This window comes from Rattus norvegicus, chromosome 6, assembly GCF_036323735.1.
Source record: "Rattus norvegicus strain BN/NHsdMcwi chromosome 6, GRCr8, whole genome shotgun sequence".
Lineage (NCBI taxonomy): Eukaryota > Metazoa > Chordata > Mammalia > Rodentia > Muridae > Rattus > Rattus norvegicus.
The window spans coordinates 78,202,828-78,223,766 of NC_086024.1; the positions used below are offsets into that span (position 1 = coordinate 78,202,828).

Below are 20,939 nucleotides of genomic sequence, written 5' to 3' on the forward strand. Positions count from 1 at the left end.
GAACTCATTCAATATAGCAAAAGACCTTAATCCATTTCTCTGCATGCTCTTCCAAGTAAGTCTAAGAGAAATGGGTAATTTTAAACAATTTGCCAAAACTTATACAGGTAATTGGTAGATAAGTAGATAGCAGGCACAATTCCTAATGTGCTTAGTGATATATTTTAGCCAAAATATATTTTCTTAAGTGAAAAGAGAAAGAGCAAAGACTATATACAGTAACTTAGAGTCTAAACTGAAACAGTGTGTCTTCAAGTCCATGTGGCCAGACCCCGGCCATCAGCTCTTACGGAGCCAAGGGTCACCTTGAACTTCTGCGTCTTCTACCTCTTCCACACTCAGTTTACGCCGTGCTAACAATGAAACCCAGGGCTTCCTGCATGCCAAGAAGCCCTCTGGGGTTGGGGATTTAGCTCAGTGGTAGAGCACTTGCCTAGCAAGTGCAAGGCCCTGGGTTCGGTCCCCAGCTCCAAAAAAAAAAAAAAAAGAAAAAAGAAAAAAAAAGAAAAAAAGAAAAGAAAAGAAGCCCTCCTCAGAGTCACATCCTTGCCTAAAAAGAAAAGTTCATCCAGTAATAGAAGAAAAATATTAGCAGACAGAAGTCTGAGTTAAAAGCAACATAATTTACTCAGTATCTATTTATATGAAGATTCAGCACCTGTACAAAACTCTTTCTCTCTACCCTCCCCCTAGCCCCATGACACTCATTTTTTATCTTTGAGAAGACTTCCAAAGAAGTCTGTGTAATTCCAGAGCCTCAGCCTTTTTCTATCTTGTAATGGAACCAAAAATTTAGGGTCAGCAAGATGGCTTAATGGGTAGGGTGCTTGATACCAAGCCAGTTCAGTCATCTGGGCTTACATGATAGAAAGAGAGAACTAACACTCTCTCTCTCTCTCTCTCTCTCTCTCCCCCCCCCCCCCCTCCTTCCCTCCCTCCCTCCCTCCTTCCTCTCAGCTGAACTCAAGTGCATCTTAATCTCTCAAATGTACCACACCAAGCCCAGGATTTGGCCTGCAGAGCCCAAAGTAAAAACATAAGCAGCATGTCCATGAAACGGGGCAGCATGTCCATGACAGCATAGGTGACCAGGCTTCTACATCTTATCACCCACTGAAGGGAGATAAATCAAAATGTTGTAACTATTCTGTTCTTACATCTTCTTCCTCATCATTTTAATAAATCATGTAAAAACGTTTAAAAGCATTGGGACAAAGAAATGCTGGATTTCAGATGGAACGAGAAAGCTCCAATAAGAGAATGATTGTGAGGAAAAAACATGGAGAAAGATTTGCCATTTTGATATATAGAAAAAAAATTCAGGTTGAATAAGTACAAAAGTCCCAAGGGAGGGACCATGTCTGGTACTTTAAGAAGCAACATTCATGTTATTTCATACCTCATAGAGAACTATGGTTGAGTTTCAGAAAAGGAAAAGAGGAGAACCTGAAAGTGGGTTCAGCAGACCTGCTGCCAAGCCTGAGGACCTGAGCTTCATCCTCAAGACATGTCTAGTAAAAGGAGAGAAGCTCTATAGCTAAACCTAGGGAACACTTCTAGACGGCTGTTTTCTAGCATGGAAGCCCAAAGGCTCTACCTAGTCAGGCTTTCTCCTTTCAACAGCTGTCTTCTAGTAGGATGCCCTGACAGCTCTACCTTGTTGGGCATTCCCCGTTCAAATGAATGTTATGATCTGGATCCCTGTGTCTTACCCTCATGGTCCCAGCCTCAGTCTACTGAGCAGCAGAGAAAACAGGCATGTGCAACTATGCACAGCCACATGCACTATTGCTAAAGAACATCACTTGAGTGTTGTATCTAACAGAGGGAAAATTTTAGGCACGACTTCAAAAATGGTCAAACCCAGCACTGGGAGGTGGAGACCAAATCAGGAGTAAAAGGTCTTCTTTGGCTGTATAGCACGTTCAAGGCCAGCCTGAGATATACAAGACTCTGCCTGAAATAAATAAAAAGGGGAGCTGGAGAGAAAACCCATGGGTCTTTATAAGCACTTTTTCTCTTAAAGGACCTGGTTTTGTTAGAGCACCCACATGAGCTCTAACAACCATCTGTAATTAATTACAGTTCCAAGCGAACTGAAGCCCTCTTTTGATCTCTGTGAGAACCAGGCGTGCATGAAGTGCATGTATTTATATGCAAAACACCCATATACATAAAGTAAGTAAAATTTAATAAAAATTATAGAAGGCCAATGTAGGGTACTATGTGTAAAAGTGCTTGCCTGACAACCTGAGGCTAATACCCAGGACCCACATGGTGCAAGGAAAGGTCCTACCTCTCAGTGCCTTGGTGATATAGGTATAGGGTCTCATCTATCCCAAGTCAAATTGGCTGTGCAGCAGAGGATGAACTCCCCACCTTTACCGCACAGGATCTGGGTGTGCTGAGACGATAGGAGAGCACCACTGCACTCGGTTTATAGAGTGCTGGAGATAAACCAAGCGTCTCAATAAAGGTATATGAAGTTTTTTAAGAGACAGAAATATACAAAAAGGTGGACATGTTCAAGATCTAGTTTTGTTAAATAAAAGACTGAATGCCTTCCTTCAAAACACAACTATATTTAAACTATAATTTAGTATGAGGATATGGTAGATCTCATTATTTTAGGCTTCTAAAACATGGAATGTCCGTGTAAATGGTTTATTTCATAGTAAATTAAAGAGGAAACAATTTGTATAGCAACATGATGTCAAATACATTGAAGTGCAGGGTTATAGGGAACATTACCTATTATGTTAAAAGGAGGATGTGTCTGGATGTTTGTGCAGATACGTGCCACATGCATGTACATATTTTTGGTGGCATCTAAGCGGAAATATATATAAAAAGTAGACACCACAGGACAATATGTGGGCTAACAGGGTAGCTAGAAGGAAGCAAAGAACGATTTCATCAGATCTCCTTTTCTATATTTACACGGTCTTGTTCTGTGGCTCAGGCTAACCTAGAACTGACAATCCTCCTGCCTTAGCTTTATCATCAGCATGCCACATCACGCTTGGATTTATTTTGACTTTTGAGTAATTTATGCTTATCAAGAGGAAAATTAAAAATACTTTACCTTGTACCGTTGTTCCTAATGACTTCCACAGTTTCTTCAACAAAATATCGGTCCTTGATATATGCAAAGATATCATCGCAAATTTCATGTAAGCGTGAACGATGGGTAAGGTTGGTCAAGTATAAAACTGGAATAATTAGTGGTTCTGGGAAACTCTGGAGATCCTGCTTTGCTTTTCTCTCTGACTCAAGTGCTTCCTGATATGTCAGTCCAGGTCTGCCTGTCACAGCGCAGCTCCACACAAGGCTGTTGCACAGAATGGTTCGCTCAAAAAAGTCACTGAGAAAGACAAGAACAAAATCCCATTACCTGTCATTGCATAAACTTTACATTAAAACCAATATCTTCATGATCTTCCCCCATGCCACCACATTAACTTACTCTTTAATACAAAATTAGCGTCTTTAAGGTAGATGCTTACAATGCAGCTTATATGTGTAGCACAGTTGGACAAGTTGTACCAGTTTTGAAATTTGGAACCAAAATTAAATGCAAATTCAACCTTTCTTTTCCTTTTAATCTATAAGCTTTTGTTTTTGTTGAAAGGCACAACACTAATGTCAAATTAACCATGGCTTTTTATAAAAACCTTAATAGTAGAAAAATCAATCTGGGCACCTAACAATAAGAGAAAACGAATTATTTTATGTGATGAAAAAGTCAGTAAGTAGTACAAGAATTCTTAAGGTAAGAGGGGCAAACAATCTTATTTCAAGCTTGAGCCTTCTTTTGTTCTCTTTACAGTAAGCAATGACTTTACCTTTGTAGAAACACAAAAGAGAAAAAGGAAAGAAGCTACAGCAATAAAGAAGGAGGGGGAGAGGGAGGGAAATCAAGTGTGGTGGCTACTTCTGCTTGTCAGCTTGACTACATCTGGATCAACTACAGCCCAGAAATGGAGGGCACACCTGTGATCCAGATCTTGAGGCCGGGAAATACAAGCTTCAGACCTGAATTGTGACTTGGAAAGACCCCTGCTTTTGATCCAGATCTTGAGGCACAGTGGCCATGAGAAGCTTAAGTCCAGGCAAGGTGGTACACTCCTTTAATCTGGGCCACATTTTCTGCTGGAGGCCTACGTAAGAACAATGGAAGAACGATTGGCTCTTCTTCACCTGCTTGCACTTACTTGCCAGCACATCTATTGGGACCTGCTTTTTCAGAATTCCAGCTTATACAGAAGACCAGCTAAAACACCCAGCCTCATGGGTTTGAGCTAGATCTTTGGACTTCCCATTCACAGCTGCCCATTGTTGGGTTAATTGAATTGTAGACTGTAAGTCATTACAATAAATTCCCTTAATAAATAGACATTTCATAAGTTCTATGACTCTAGAGAACCCTGACTAATACAGCAAGTGAGGAGGGAGAACTTGCAAAAGCAGAGATTTTTAAAATATTAAACAAAATCAGGATAATTAGCCGGGTATACGTGGCTCCCATGTAATCAACCCAGATTCAGCAGGCTGAAGTGGGAGAGCTCAACAGTTTCAAGGCCTCCAAAGTTGAGTTCCAGTTCTGCCTAAGCTACAGGTTAAGTCCCTGTCTCAAAAAACAAACCAAGGTGCCAGGAGCGCTGGCATGTGCCAGTACATGCAGCACCAGGCAGGTAGAGAGGCAGGAGCAAGCCTGAGCTACTTGAGATCCTACCTTAGAAGCAGAACAAAAGACCCAGGGTTATAGCTAGGGACAGGGACAAAGCTGCCACCCAACATGCAGTGCCTTTTTGAACAACAGTAGTCTCCTAATATGAAACTTTATTTCCTGAAAATCTACCTAGTTTCTTTTAAAGTGCAAGAAACATATAAAATAGAAAAACTTCAAAGAGAGAGTGGGTAGAAAAATGCACTGAATATACAAAAAAAAAAAAAAGCCCACAAAAATGTGTCTTTATAGACATACTGTAAACAGATGTTCCTATAGAGAAAGCAAGACTGGGAAGAAAGGAAAAATGTTGTGTGTGCATGATTCTAAACATTTCCGCATTATTTGAATTTTTATTTAATCATATACTCATGCATCATTTTACAAGAAGGTTCTTCTAAATATAAAATATTAGACACACAAAAAGTTAATAACAGGTAGCCAACTAGGAAGGAGTGTTAAACTTTGTCCTTCCTTGGAGAGTAAAAACATACTCTGGTGTACTTTTCAATAACTACATGAATGTACGAGCAATCATTCTCTAAGTTTCACCTTCCTGCCCTCTTCTCCCATCATTCTCAGAGTCATTTTGGCTATTGAGTCTGTCTAACAATTATCCCTATAGACACTCAGATCTTCAATGATCAAATATTTGGGGCATATTAGGATTGTTTTATTTGTATATCACCATAGCAACAAAAATTTTAAAAATCTATGAAAATCATGAGAAATCAATAACAATACAATGAAAGGGGTGATGATGGTGATGATATGATCACCATATGATGACGATAATAAAGATGAAAATGATAATACGATGAAGATAAAAATAAGGAAGGGGAAGGAGGAGAAGAGGAGGAGGTGGAGGGGCAATGACAACCACATACAAGCCGGAAAACTGACTTGGTTAAGATCACTTACTGTTCTTACAGTGCACCTGAGTGTGAATCTTAGCACCCATATCAGCAACTCACAATTGTAACTCCAGCTCCCAGGAATCTGATGCCTCTGAACTCCTCAAGTACCCACACTCACATGCATACACCCATTCATGTGCATATAAACGTAATTAAAAATAAAAATTTTACACGTGCCAACTTAGATGACTCTGATTTTATTTGAAGATCCTCTTCTGAAGTATGTTTTGGTGCAACAAATAAATGGTTATTTTTCTAAGAGACAGCAGGTATACTAACAAGAGAATTCAGAGAAAGGCAAAATGGGTAAGGAAATTCTAGAACATTTTTTTCAAGTGGTATTAAATGTTAGGTTTTAAAGAAAGCATAAAGTTAGCCTGGTGGTGGTGGTGGTGGTGGTGGTGGTGGTGGTGGTGGTGGTGGTGGTGGTGGTGGTGATAGTGCACATCCTAGCCCTTGGGAGGCAGAGGCATTTGGAGCTCTATGAGTTTGAGGCCAGCCTGGTTTACAGAGCAAGTTCTAGGATAGTCAAGGCTATGCAGAGAAACCCTGGTTCAAAAAACAAAAACAACAACAAAAAAGAAAGCATAAAGTTAAAGAATGCTGGGATGGGGTAGAGGAGTGGAAACTATTTCTAATAAGCAAGAAATAGAAAATTTGTCATAATAATCTATTAACTAAGATAGGAAAAGATAGAGCTGACAGTGATTTTCAGTATACACTAAAATGGATATAAAATAACATCAAAATCATTTATATTTCTGTATATTAAACCCTACTTCCACACCAACCATTTCAAGTGCTTAGTGGTCCATATAGCCAAGCAACAGCTTCTGTATCTGACAGCATAGGTTTCCCTGCATCAGCCAAGTGCCTAGGATACTTGGTGGGCCACAAGGCATGTGAAACTGCTGCAGGGTGACAGTTAAGTATAAAACAGGATTCTTTAGACACCAGAGTCAGCAATGTCTAAAATTATCAAAGTGAAAAATGATACAAGTGTATTAGCAGCCACTAGGCACCAGTTACCAGGTAGAAAAAGAGGGTAAGTGACAGCAAGATGGGTCGCCAAGCCTGACAGCCTGAACTCCATCCCCCAAGCCCACAGGGTGCAAAGAATCAACTCTCACAAGCTGTCTTGTGACTGATACTTTCATCCAGTGGTATCTAAACTCATGGGCATGCACACAAAGAATAAATAGGTAGGTAGGTCGGTAGATAAATGTAAAATACAAAATGAAACAAATCGGGATGGGAACCCAATGATGCAGCTGTCCTGCTTCTCCTATAAGGTTCCTTTATCTTTGCAAAACCTTATGTTCTTATATTTCCCTTGGTCTCTAGACAGCTTTTGTTACATTGATAGCCATGCACACAAAGCTCCAACCCCGAGGAGGTAGGAGGAAAGGTATACTCCCCACTGTGGCTGCCTATTGCCCTTCCTCACCTCTGCTCACTGTATCATCCTGCTGACACTTGGCCTTCACTGCACACACTCAGAATGATCGTTAATGCCAGATTCAAGGGAGCGGGGCACACTGTCACTTCAGCAGCCTCATTCCAAGTTTATTTTGCTATTATAAGCAGAATGAACTATTTAATATGAATGACTTAAGCTAAGATAAATTATGTCTGCTTGATGACTATACTCTTCAAAAGGCCTCTTTAGGAGAGGGATACATTACTGTCTAGAAGCCAACTCTAGCCTTCTTTTGTATTTAATTTTACTGCACACAACTTCATCTTCATATCTAGTCTCTGCTTTCTCCATTCATTTGTATCAAGTGTGGGAGACACTGTGACCAGAATGTCTAAAATATTTGTTATCTGCTCCTTCAAACCCAAAACATACGACGGACGGCCTTTCCTCTTTACCATTGTTTCATAAGACAAGAGTCTGAGTACAAGGTAAAAATCCTTCCTAAAAACATATTCCAGAGTCTACTAATTCTAGTAAACAAGCCAAGATAAGAAACGAAGCACAACAGGATGTTGATTTGTTAGGGATCAGGAAAACTAAGAGCCTAGTGGAACATCACACGCAACTCAGATAATAGACAGAGTTCTTTACCTGAGGACTGAGACTTTACTAGCCAGATGTGAATGTGGTAAATGCCACAACAATCTACTAGCACTGCCCTCCAACCCACCCCTGCCGACAAAAAAGATTAGACATGCTAAAAATTAGAATTTATAATTTAAAATAGTCCATGATGCACAAAGGGTGAAAAGTAGAGCTTATAAATTTTAAAAGGTGGCCAATACTGGAAGGCTGGAAAATTACTAATAATTTTCTTCCCTCAGAGGGTCAGAAGTGCAGATCAGACCATGGCATGGCAGGATTAACATGCCGTATATTATAAAGATACCAGCAGGGTGAAAAATTTATTTTTATGCTCATTTATAAACAACCAGGAATGTTTTAAACAAACAAACTCAGGGTCCAGTTTTTAAAAGCCACACTAATAAAATTGTGTTTTGCATTTGTTCAGTGCTGCCTAAAACCTGCTGGTGCTGTAGAGCTGAGAACGGCAGTAATGAGCTTGGAAATCTTAAGAGAATTTGGCAAAGGTAAACACACCAGGGCCGGGTGTGGAAGTCCTTACTTTAAACTAATGGGTGTGAACAAGACAATTTTAAGTAAGACTCAAATGCATACTTCAGTGTTGTTTTTAATATACTTTCCCTTGCTTTATATGGGTCTTTTCGTCTCTTACCTAGAATCTTTCTGGCCCACCACATGTCCTTCAGGATCCACCTTACATACTCTCCTGTCTGAGGGCTTCCTCAGTTCCCAGCAAACAGTCATCAGCTTCCTCTGCCATGTTTCCACTATGCTGGCCTCATAGGAATAGATGGGACTTACAATGTTATGTTGCAGACATTTCTCACTAAGAAGGCAAATTACCTCAGCATTTTCAAAGTCTCTCCAAAGAAAAATGTCTGCCTGCCTCTCTCTCTCTCTCTCTCTCTCTCTCTCTCTCTCTCTCTCTCTCCCTCCCCCTCCCTCCTTCCCTCCCTCCCCCCCCCCTTGGTTTTTCAGGGCAGGGTTTCTCTATGTAACAGAGCCTGGCTAGCCTTGAACTCTGAGAACCACCACTTCTGCTTCCAAGTGCTAGGACTAAAGGCATGCAGCACCATGCCTGGCTCCCCACATTCATTTATGTGCATTTAGAAAGAGGAAGAGAGGAAATGTCTAAGTCTAGCTTTATCACTTTTCTTTGGGTAAGTTACATAATCTCTCTGAACCCAGTTCCCCCTTCTATAAAATGGGGTTATGTTTCATAAACAGTTTATGTTAAAAAAAATTAAGTAAGATAATTCTGAACAAATGCCTATAGGATATGTGCACTCATTTTTGATAGATATTTTTTATTGTTCAGGATCTTTTTTTTTTTTTTTTTCTGGAGCTGGGGACCGCTCAGGGCCTTGCGCTTTCTAGGCAAGCACTCTACCACTGAGCTAAATCCCCAACCCCTATTGTTCAGGATCTTATGTGCAAAGATCCTAAGACAGTGCTTCTCAACCTTCCTGATGCTGTGGCCCTCACAACATAGGTCCTCATGTTGTGCTGACCCCAACCATAAATGTATTTTCCTTGCTACCTTACAACTGTAATTTTGCTACTGTTATGAATTCTGATGTAAATATCTGTGCTTTCTAATGGTCTTCAGCTACCCCTGTGAAAGAGTCATTTGATCCCCAAAGGGGTCATGACCCACAGGTTGAAAGCCACTGTCCTAGAGGATCACCAGGACAGTAAAGAAACAATGTTAAAGGTACACATAAGACAAGGTTGAGCACTGGGAAGAAGAGTAGGAATTAATTAGCGTAAGTATCTGAGGACGTCTGTCCTGGCAACCTCTTGAGGGCAAGCAGAGGAACAACAAAGCTTTAAAAGACACAGAGCTTAAGTCACTACAGATAGGATAAAGCAAGCAACGAAGTCTGTCCACGGAGCATGCACTGTGTGTTGGGAGTGCAAGCACACGAGGGCCACATGGAGCGTTTGTGGAGGTCAGTTCTTTCCTTCCTCTGTGGCTCCCAGGATGCAAACAAACTCGGGGCCTCTGATCTGCACTGCAAGTGCTAAGTGATCTCGCCAGCCCAACTTTCACTGTACGTTGATTAATAACATCAGATTATAATAAATACCCTAAAACCCAATCTGTTGACAAAGAAAGCCAAAGGTGTACAGATGCCTTTGAATTACAGCTTTATTTAAAAAAAAATATGGAGTTGGGGATTAAACTCAGTGGTAGAGTGCTTGCTTAGCAAGTGCAAGCAAGATCCTGAGCTCAGTCCTCAGCTCTGGGGGAGGGGGGGTGAGGGAGGAAAAAATATATATAAAATGTGAATGTTTTGCTTGCCATGTATGCCTAATGCACCATGTATGTGCCTGGTACCCATGGAGACCAGAAGAGGGCATTGGATTGCCTGGAACTAAAGTTACGGACAGTTGTGAACACCAACGTAAGCACTGGGAATTGAACCCAGGTCTTCTAGAAAGCAACCAGTGCTCTTAACTGCTAATAGATTTCTCCAGTCAGCAATGACTTTCTTAGACAAGTAGTCTAAGCCCATCATCCCTTGAATCTCGAGTGGTCATTGTTTCATCAATAGAACAAAGATGACACTGAGACCTCACAGCTCTCTCTTGTCCCAAAGCGCCTCAAGATACCATCTTAAGATGAGAAAAGTCACCCTTCAGAGTCCCGCACATGCATCGGTTCATTTCTTACTTTACGAAAAGATCAGCTTTGCCTCCAATTGAACATAGTTAAGTGAATGAGCCCAGAGGATGCCAGCAAAACAACTGAGAAATCACACAACAGAGAGAGACAGAATGGGATATTATTTCAATCCATTAACTTTGTTTGGGGTGGACCATTACACTACAACTACTGATACACATATTTTGACTGATGAAAGCTATGCATTAAAAAAAAAAAAACACAGTATAGCCTGCTAAGTATAAGATAAAGCTGAGAATTGGGCTTGTGGAGACAGGAAGATTTCTGTCCAAGGCCAGACTGGTTCAAAGAAACCCTGTCTCAAAGAGAGAGAGGGAGAGAGGGAGAGAGGGAGAGAGGGAGAGAGAAAGGGGTGGGGAGACAAGAAAGAAAGCTGAAAACATTTAGGAATCTCTGCTCTACACTGGAAAAAAAGACTATGGGCTCAACAATCAGGGACATGTGGCCAACTTATTCTCAAAAAGGAGCTGAATGCACCCAGTTTGAAGACACTAGTTTGAAAGATTCTCTACATTGCCTTGAAGAATGCATGCTCATCACACGGCTTTTGACTACAACGAGATTTTGTGTATCCTGTCATCAATGTGGAAACTGGCTGGTATGAAAAGCATTTTACCCCACGACAAATGGATGACACCAGGTGTGGTGGCACATTCCTATAATCTCAGCACTCAAGAGGATCTCAGGTTCCTAGCCAGCTTGGGCTACACAGCAAAACCTTGTCATTCTCAAGCAAATGGCGTTCTGATTTCTCTACTTACTACCTAGAGCCTAATCACTGAGGGGTGTAGTAAAGGTCAATCCTGAGCTGACACCAGAGAGCAGTTGCCATCTACAAAAACCTAGGAAGCTACCTTGAATAGCTTGTAATTCTAGCTCCTTTGTGCATATTTCTACAAACTTTGGCAACGGGAAGAATTAATTCTTCATAGAGGCAACATGTGACAGTAAACAGCAAGAAGCATATAAAGTAGAGGGCCTTAGAAATGTGAATTAAAATTCTAGTGCCAACAAGTGCTAAATATGTGATTACAATTTCAATCCTGGAGCTAAATCAACATCCCAACCCTTCCTCATTCATAAAAAGGGCTGAATTCAAAAGAAAGAGTGAACAAGCAACGAAACACAATGTACTATAAGCTAGTCAAATCTCTTCCATGGGAAACTCTTCATTGTAAATTTCACTTGATCTGGGTTGAAGCAAGCTGGATTGCCTACTAGTGTGAGGTGAAATCAGAGATGTGGAATTTCAATTCCAAACAGAAAAAAAAAGTCAGATATTAAATCACTAGATAATACAAGAAATCATTAAGAAATTATACTTGGGACTGGAGAGATAGCTCAGCGGTTAAGAGCACTGACTGCTCTTCCAGAGGACCTGAGTTCAAATCCCAGCAACCACATGGTGGCTCACAACCATCTGTAATAGGATCCAATGCCTCTTCTGGTGTTTCTGAAGACAGCTATAGTATACAGTGTATATAATATAATAAATAAATAAATCTTAAAAAAAGAAATTATACTTAAGATGTATAAGTTCTAGTATTTAGAGCTCTCTCTCTCAACAATTTACGACCAAAAATAAAAATTCTGAGCCAATCAAAATCATAGTATAAATCTTTACCTGCCTTGAACCTAAACTACGTTCTTTAATATGTATCTTTGCCTATACTTAATGTGCCATTTGTAGTAGGCTTTCAGAAAGCAGGTCAAACAGGTTAGCAATTAGTTCAGAAACATGCAGTCCAAACCATTGAAACAGAGGAACTTAATACTGTAATCACTGACAATCCATCCTGGTCACAGTCTCTCTCTTAAAGAACATAGAGTCTTAGAGAAAATGAGCTGGAATAGTTGAGAATCAAGCACTCTCCTCAGAAGGCAATCAGGACCACAGTTCGGCAAGAGGAGGCAGACAGAACACTATCTAGCAATGAAGAAGTTTCTGACAAACTAACCAGTAAGTTAGAGGTTTCTTGGGAAGTGAGCAAGGCTGGGAGGGAAGGCTAGAAATTTGCACTCAAGAAATAAAAAGGAAGCTGAAGTAACTGGGTGAGCATAGATAAACACTCAGATAAATACAAGATTTTTAATATAAAAGGTAAACTTCAAATTGCACAAACCAATTTAAGATGCAAGTTAAAATAGCTTTCTTTTTGTTTCTCTATTATCTATATTATATACCATTCACCCTAAATGCAGTTTTGGAAAGATAACTTTTTACCAATTAAAGGAATGGGAAGATAATTCAAAATAAATTAATGCAGCTAAATAAATGACAGTCTCGTATTTTATTACCAATCCAAAAATCATAAGAATTAAATATCTAAGAACATGATGCAATTTTGCTTAAGGCAAATGATCAAGTATGTTACCAAATTAATCATCTCTCTTAAACTTCCAAAACCTCAAATACTGGAGGGGAGGGGTACAGAGGGTTTTTTTTGTTTTGTTTTGTTTTGTTTTAAGCTATCTTTAAATGTTTTAATATCCTAAGACTACAAAACATACAATTCCTCACTTTTCATGTTGGAATGTGAAAAATATTTCAGCATTTCAGACTTCTCCATGATTAGAATAATTCATCCCAGGAACCAAAGGACACCAAAGGGTTTTTAATTCACAGGGGATAAAAGTCAAGTCTACCTTGCCCTCTACAGTGATAGCAGTCTCCTTTTGAAGTTTGGATTGGAAGGCATTGTTTGTGTTGAACCTGGGGTCTTCACTTTGTAATCCAGACTGGCCTAAAACTCATTCTGTGCCCCCCCCCCAGGCTGGCCTTGAACTTTCAGCCTCTTGAGTACCATGCCAGGAGAGACTTTTCAAAAGATTGCCTACGTAAAACCAAGGAAGAGTTTTGGGTGTAAGCCTGTTAACTATGTTCTTGGTACTCTTAAATTAAAAAACTATCAGAAATGTTCCTAAAGATTTTAGCTTAAACATTAGATGAAGACATTATCCTTGCACAGTCACTCAACTCAAATCCACCTAAGAAGTTACAAGAGTGCAGTCAAGGTAATAAAACAAGTCTGTACAGGAGTCCAGTGAGATGTGTACTCCTACTTAAAGGTACTGTTTGATGAAAAGTACTATCTACTTCTCTAGGTATATAACATGTTTACCTGTAACCCCTTCTAGGGAGCTGAAGATGGGGTGGAGGTGAGGGTGGGGATTACTTGCAACTCACTACTCTTTTCTCTCAGGTGGCTGTAGAGAGTGCCTAAAGACCTCCCTGGATCAGGCCTTTCTCCCAGGCCCCCACACTCAAGAAATCCTCCTACACACAACCTATTTGGTTGCTATTAACATACTGTTTCTAAGCCACAAAGAGTCTGCGTGGAGGATAAAGAACGAAAAGGGGGGGGGGGGGTGTCCAGGCTGTTCCTGTGACGGATCAACTCGGGTTCTCACTTAAGAGTCCCTATTTAAACATGGGTCGCTGCTTCGTGTCACTGAGCCACGGAAACTCTTAGATACACCGAGCAATGACCTAAAAACTTGGGAGTTGAAGCTACATGTGCAGCAGCTTCGGGTTCTTATCAAAACAAAAGCAGTGGCACATGTCAGGCGGCCCACATGCGCCAGAGGAGGGAGTGGGGGGGGGGGGGCAAGCTGAAGCTGGAGTTGAACTTGTCTAACGCCCCCCCCCCCAACTCCCACTGCCGAGCTCTAGGTTACTCGAAAGGAAAACCAGGGGCGTCAGCTGTCTCCCACTCCTTTCCCCACGCTCGGCCCGACTTCTTCCTCGCCGGTCTCCCGGGGGCGGAGACGCCGAGTTCCCCAGGGACGGGAGTTAGTCACCAAGAAGAGGCGGTGACAGAGCGCGGCTCTCGTCGCACACTCCCAGGCCTAGGCGGCGCGGGACGCGAGGCCGCCGCTCGCGACACCAGTACCCCAACGCCCCCGGCCCCGTCCTCTTGGCCAGCGAAGTAACCCCTCGCCCCTCTGCCGGGCCAGCATCTACTCCTGCCCCTGTCCCCACCTCAGCCCTGGCAGCCACCTACCACCGCCACCGCCACCACCACCAACCCTAAACGTCAGAAGCCACGCACGGCCGCGAAAACCCAGTCCGGGGCCGGCCGTTTCCTGCCCTCGGGGTCAGAGATTCCCTCTCGGGGCTGCGGGACCGCGGCGGCGCGCGGCTGACCCGGCGGGGATCCCGGAACCGGCGGCCGAGCGCGTGCGGCCGCGGCGGGGAGGGGCGAGGCGGGGAGTTTCCGCCCGCCGGCGAGCGCGGTGGCTCTGAGCGGTCGCCGGCCTCCGCGGGCCCCGCCGCCCGCTGCCCGCCGCCCCACGCGGTCACGGAGCGCGGGGGAGGGGCGGCCCGGCCACCCGTCACGAGCCCCGGAGAGAAAGAGGAGACAGACAGACAAAAGGGCGCGGGGGCGGCCGTCCCCGCTGCCCCGGCGCCGGCCTTACTCGTAGTGGCGGAAGATCTCGTTGGTGACTTTACAGTAGAAAACTTCCTCGTCCGGCCGCAGGTCCCCCGGCGGCTTCTGCCTCACGAACGGCTTTCGGTGAAGCAGCGGCATCTCTCGGCTGCGCACGTCCACCCGCGTCCCTAGCAAATTGGAGGGAAAGGAAAGCCGGTAAGGTCGGAGAGCTCCGGGGCGGCTCGGCTGCCTTTTGTGTGACAGACGAGTCCGGTCCTCCTCCCCGCCGGGGTGCGGAGTCTGTCGGGCGGCCGCGGCCCCAGCGCGCCCCGCGGGCGCCTCACAATGGGGCGGACGCCCCGCGGCGGGCGTGCGGCGGCTCCCTCCCCCAAGCGCCGCTCCGGGCCGCCGCCGCCGCCGCACCGCCGGTCCGGGGACTCGCAATGTGCTCGGAGTTAGGCGCTCTGGAGCTAGGCGGCCACGGACCCCGGGTGCCGCCGCGCTTTGTTCCCGGTTCCCCCGGACGCCGGCTGGAGAGCCCCTCACCTGCGAGCACTTGCCCGCCGCCGCACCTTCCCACGAGGAACGCCGCGAGGGCCCGGCCCGCCCCGCCCCGGAGTCTCTCCCAGCCGCCGCCGCTCGCGTTGCCACTGCCCGGCTCTGCGCGGGGATCGCGTCCCGCCGGCACTTCCCCGCCTCTCCGCGCTCCCGGGAAGTTTCTGAGCTACTTTCGGCTCTGAAGGAGGAAGAGCTGTGGGGAGGAGCTTTTCGCTTCTCGCTTCTACCTTTTTATTGGCTACTGGATGACTTTTACAGCCTGTCACTGATACAGGAAGAGAGGGCGAAGAGCCTGGGAGAGCTACATTATTAATTAATGGAGCAACCCCTCGTGAAGAATCAGAAGCATCCTCCATGTTTGAGATTATCGGCCAGAAGATCTAGGGAAAGCGCTAGTGTTCCTTAAACACTTGGCTGACAAAGTAAAGCCTTCATCTTTTCCAATGGGCCACCAGCGCTCAGCTTTTGAACTGCAAAGGGGACTCCGGTTCCGATTTAAATTGCGTTTTGAAGAAGGGAAGAATAAGAAACGAAGTTGCTAAAACTCTCAAAGTATTTTGCATGCGTAAACATCCATCTTGAAAGAAAGTACCTTTCTTGACACCAGTCTGTCTTAATACTTACAATTCAAAGAGTTTGATAGCTCAGGAAAAGGCAAAAGTTTGAAATGTCATCACATTTATATGATTCCCCCACATATTTAAAACTAAACACAGAATTTAAAAAGTGTAAGTAACTTATAATCTATAAGTAACTTTAAGGTCAGTGTTTAGTTCAATTAGAATCTTAATGATGTTGAATTTACCACTGAAATGTCTCATAAAACAATTTTCCCATATAGGTAACTTTCATAAATTAAAACAATTTTAATTCTTATAAGACTTGGGACTTTTGAATTGAAAATTATATTTTAAATTAGAAATCATAGGGGTTGGGGATTTAGCTCAGTGGTTGAGCGCTTGCCTAGCAAGCGCAAGGCCCTGGGTTCGGTCCCCAGCTCCGAAAAAAAGAACCAAAAAAAAAAAGAAATCATTCAGAATGTTCACTAGTTTTTAATCCCTTTTGCCGTCACTCTATTTGCTTACTTGCAAATTAACATGTAAGAATGAGTCCAAAAGTATTCCTGAAGAATAGTCATCCAATAAAATGTTACTTTTTTTTCTAATTACTACTACTATGAAATGATTTTAAAAACTGGGATGTCCTATAGCTATTTGTACTTGGGGGGAAATGTTTAAAGTCTTTTTACCAGTTATAAACTTTTAGCAGATTATAAAACTAGCAAAACAAAATTTGGCAAAAGTCTATTCTATGGCACTTAAAAACCACTAGTAGTATTATGCATACACCTTTCTATATGAGCATAGTCACAGAAGCTTAGAAGTCTCCCAGTGGCAAGTATATACTTAAGCCTGTATACTTTTCAGAAAGTACACACAAAGATTTGGTGTTTTAAATTGACCTCCGAGTAATGTACAGAATAGTAAGTGAGAATTCTCTAAGGAGTCATTATTAATAGAGCCTACAACATAGTCGCTTAAAAGAGGAGAAAGAAGAAATTTTAATTTACAAGGTGTGTGGTAGTGTGTGGTGTGTGTGTGTGTAAGCATGCTAAGCCCCTAGCCTGACGTCTATATTAGCATGGTATACATAAAATCCAAAAGCCAAAATAATTGGTAAGCTAGAATGGATCAAACTCTCTGAATAATTCTAATTTACAACTTAACTGTTTGCTACATTTTAAAAATTGTTAAAATTATCAAAAAAAATAGTTAAGGTAGGCAGGCAAATGGTTCTGTGGTTAAGACACTTGTCACCACACCTGATTACCTAGGTTCCATTTCCAGATCCACATTTATGGATCTCCCATAAATTTTCCTTTGACCTCTTTTGTGTTCCCCACCCCAATAAGTAAATATCATTTTAAATTTAAAAAGCAAGTATATTTTTATTATAAATACAAATATTGACTATTTAAATTATTTTACTATGCCATGAAAGTATTTTGTTATTTTACCAAAATACTATTATACTCAATTTTCAGTATACTTATTTTCTGGGTTATATGTATTCGATTTGTGACTGTTAGTAGATGTTATTTCAGAATTATGTAAGCTTAGAAAATTAAAATTATCATATGCAAAAGTTTGTTTTCTTGTGGTCATTAGAATGAGAATGCCCCCACCCCACCCCACCCCAACCTCCTGCAGGCTCCTGTATTTGAATGCTTATTCTCCAGGGACTGGCACTCTGAAAAGATTAGAAAGATTAGAAGGTGTGACCTTGTTGGAGGAACTGTGTCACTGGAGGTGGGCTTTAAGGTTAGAAAAGCCTATGAAAGATCTCTTGTCCTCTGCCTGTGGATCAGGACGATCTCCCAGCTAGTCTCTAGTCAGGCCTCAGAGGTCTGGAGCCATTATTTACACAGCAGACTGGGGGCCTTCGATGACGTAAGGATCAATGCAGAGCATAGTTATGTTCTAGACCTCTGCTGCCCGGTAGAACCACCTGTGAGGGTTTGAAAAATACTGATACGTTGGTTGGGTGGGTGGTTGGTTGAGACAGCGTTTCTCTATGTATCAGAGCCATGGCTTTCCTGGAACTTGCTCTGTAGGATAGGCTGGCCACAAACTCACAGAGATCTGACTGCCTCTGCTGAAGGGTTGGGGCTGGGGGTGGGTGCTGGGCTTAAAGGGGTGAGCTATCACAGCAGGGAATTCATATTGTGATGCAGCCTTCTCGCATTCGGATTAGGAGGTATAGGATGTTAGTAAACGAACAATTGTCTATGGCACTTAATAGTTCATGTTTTTGTAAATGCATATGCTGCAGGCTTTAAACCAATCATATCATTTTCATCTCAAGCTTAGTAGAGATTTTTGTCTTTTGATTTTGCAAATGAAACCACTGAGGCTGGAGAAGGTAGGTGTAGTTAGTACACCAGCATCTGAATCTGGAAGTATAGATGCCATCCTTCTGTCCTTACGTCCAAAACCACACGCCCTACTCCTATTGTGTACTTATTTGCTATTCAAGCCCAGCAGCAGTGATGGCACATGCCTTTAATACCAGAGGCAGAGGTGGGCACAGCTCTGTGAGTTTGAGGCCAGTGTGGCTTACAACACTACTTCCTGGACTGAGAAACCCTATCTTGAAAAACAAAACAAAACAAACAAAGAAAAACAAAGATTTGCTATTTAAGCTCAGATAGAAATTGAAACAAGGAACTTGATTCTATGTTCAAGACAACCTAGAATGTGCTATTAAGGATGGTTGTTAATGGGGCCTGCAAAATGGTTCACTGGACAAAATGATTGCCAAACAAGACCATGACCTGAATTGAATCCTGGTAGCCCTCTGACCTCCACATGTACACCATGGCACATGTTAATCCATGCATCATATACACACAAGAAGTAAAGTAAAAATAAGTACATTTAAAGTAAAACTATTACAAAGAATTTTATTCACCATGAAAATGCTACAGGAAACCATAGAGTTTTTTCAAGTTACCTGTGAATGAGGGAAGCCTAAACATGACATGAAGCACAAAATTCACAGTATTTGATTCCATAAAGTAAAAATTACAAGATTTGCATGACAGCAGTTACACAAGGGTGAAATACAAAAATCAAACTGGGAAAAAATATTTGCAACTTGTAGACGGGTTTCCCTACTAGGTGAAGAATTCTTACAATCACCCAAGGGGAACAGAGTAGAAATACAACTGGCTTTTTAAACACTCTCAATCCCCCGAGAATAAGAGAAATTCAGGCTGGGACTACACTAAGCAGTTCTCATCTTGTATAGTAAAGGCCACTACCATCTTGATAAGTCTGTGGGAAAACAAATTTCTATAGAGGGGAAAATAGACAAAAAAAAAAATCTACGTAAGATCACAGACATGCTAGAAATTCCATGTGTAGGAAGATATTCCACAGACATCTCAATGTGAATATTTAATTGTTGGAAATGTCAACAATTACATAAATTGTGCTACATGTATACAATGGCTAGTGATGGGGTATTAAAAAGTGCAGAAGCTGAAGAACAAACGGTACGTGAACATTTTTATGGCTTAATATCCTTACATACTTGCTTGGTATTAAAATACATCTAAGGGCTATAGGGAGGGCAACTACTGCTCGTGCACAGGGCTCGGGTTCCATTCCCAGGACCCACATGGTTTCTTATAATCATAGCTACAGTTCCAAGGGATCTGATGCCTCCTTCTGACCTTCATGGGCATTCACTCGAGACACATACAAACATGCAGGTGAAACACTCAGGTACACAAATCTAAACGCTAACGCTATGACGCAGCTGGAAGAATAATCTAGAAAACATTGGTTGCCTCTGGGCAGACAGACGGTGTCTAGCAGAGAGAGCTGAAGGCAGACTTCACTGGAGAAGAATGAGTGGAAAGATTGTAAAGATTGAAGAGTGGAAGACAGACAGGTGACTGACAGTAATGTTCTCCTTTATGATAGGAGATAAAAGTTAAATAGGTTTAGAACTATAAAAAGTAATTTTTATAAAAACAGAATTTTATGAAAACATAGATATCTTATATAAATATACATAAATGATAAATTTATAAAAATGTAAAGACCTGTGTTATGGGTATCGCACAGAGCCTTGCTCCCTCTATGACAAGGACTTGGCACATATTTGTTGGATCCGTGGATAGATAGGCATACAAAACAGAAATTTAATTTGATTATTACATTATTCGATGCAGAGTCAGGTGAACACCTGCTTTCATCCTAATGTGGAGATAGAATGTAGATCATACACCTAAAACCTACCTGCATTATCTTTGCTGATTGTACCTTACAGGATAAATTGTTACTATGTTCAGCCAAATCTGTTGTTATCCAGATATACAAGGAATAAATCAGTGGCTTTAAAGATGGATGACAGAGTTCCCTTTAATCAGTGGCAAACCAGCGTTTTACGGGTTCACTAATATCTGACAAGGCATTTACTGACTAATTTGTTAGTGGAGTAGAGAATATTAGGGTATGGTTGTTCTTTTATTTCCCCCTTTGTGTTCGTGCTACAGTCCACAAGCAGGGATCATTGAAACTACTACTACTTGATTTTTAACTAAAAAATATATTCAGGACAATGCCTGGAATACAGCCGGTACTCAATACCCACGGGGGAGAGTACTACTGTCTCTATCCTGTTTCTGAAAGGATTCAGAGTTAGGATAGCATCTCTTACCGTTTGGCTTCTATACTTGGAATTGGATTGCCAGGAAATGCTATTTTTTTTTTTTTTGGTTCTTTTTTTCCGGAGCTGGGGACCGAACCCAGGGCCTTGCGCTTCCTAGGCAAGCGCTTTACCACTGAGCTAAATCCCCAACCCCAGGAAATGCTATTTTAACATCGAGAACTGGCCATCTGGCTTTACAAAAAGTGCACTCATGTGGCATCACATACATCCAGAGACGACAGGTACCGAGGCAGAGCACAAATCAGCTGCCAGCCCGGAATAGTTTGAAAATCCTAAGAATTCCACAAGAAGCATGCTAATTCCACAAGCTCCTGTAAATGAAAACACTTAGGGTTTTCTCCCTTTTATGTTGGTTACTAGTATCCTC

The 20,939-nt window shown here is 42.2% G+C and overlaps 1 protein-coding gene across 12 annotated transcripts in view; it reads right to left on the reverse strand.

Annotated features, from left to right (window-relative positions):
• Baz1a (bromodomain adjacent to zinc finger domain, 1A) overlaps window positions 1–20,939 on the reverse strand; it is a 122,801-nt gene that overhangs the window by 77,956 nt on the left and 23,906 nt on the right. For 7 of the 12 annotated variants that reach the window (XM_063261906.1, XM_039112223.2, XM_063261908.1 and 4 more), the window contains 2 exons: window positions 14,820–14,961; window positions 3,086–3,364 (listed from right to left, as the gene is read on the reverse strand). In XM_063261906.1, coding sequence (XP_063117976.1) covers window positions 3,086–3,364; window positions 14,820–14,932 — 392 coding nt within the window. In that variant the 5' untranslated portion in view covers window positions 14,933–14,961. Of the gene's footprint in view, window positions 1–3,085; window positions 3,365–14,452; window positions 15,476–20,939 lie in introns of those variants that run through there. The other 5 variants (XM_063261904.1, XM_039112221.1, XM_039112224.2 and 2 more) reach the window with 4 other exon arrangements.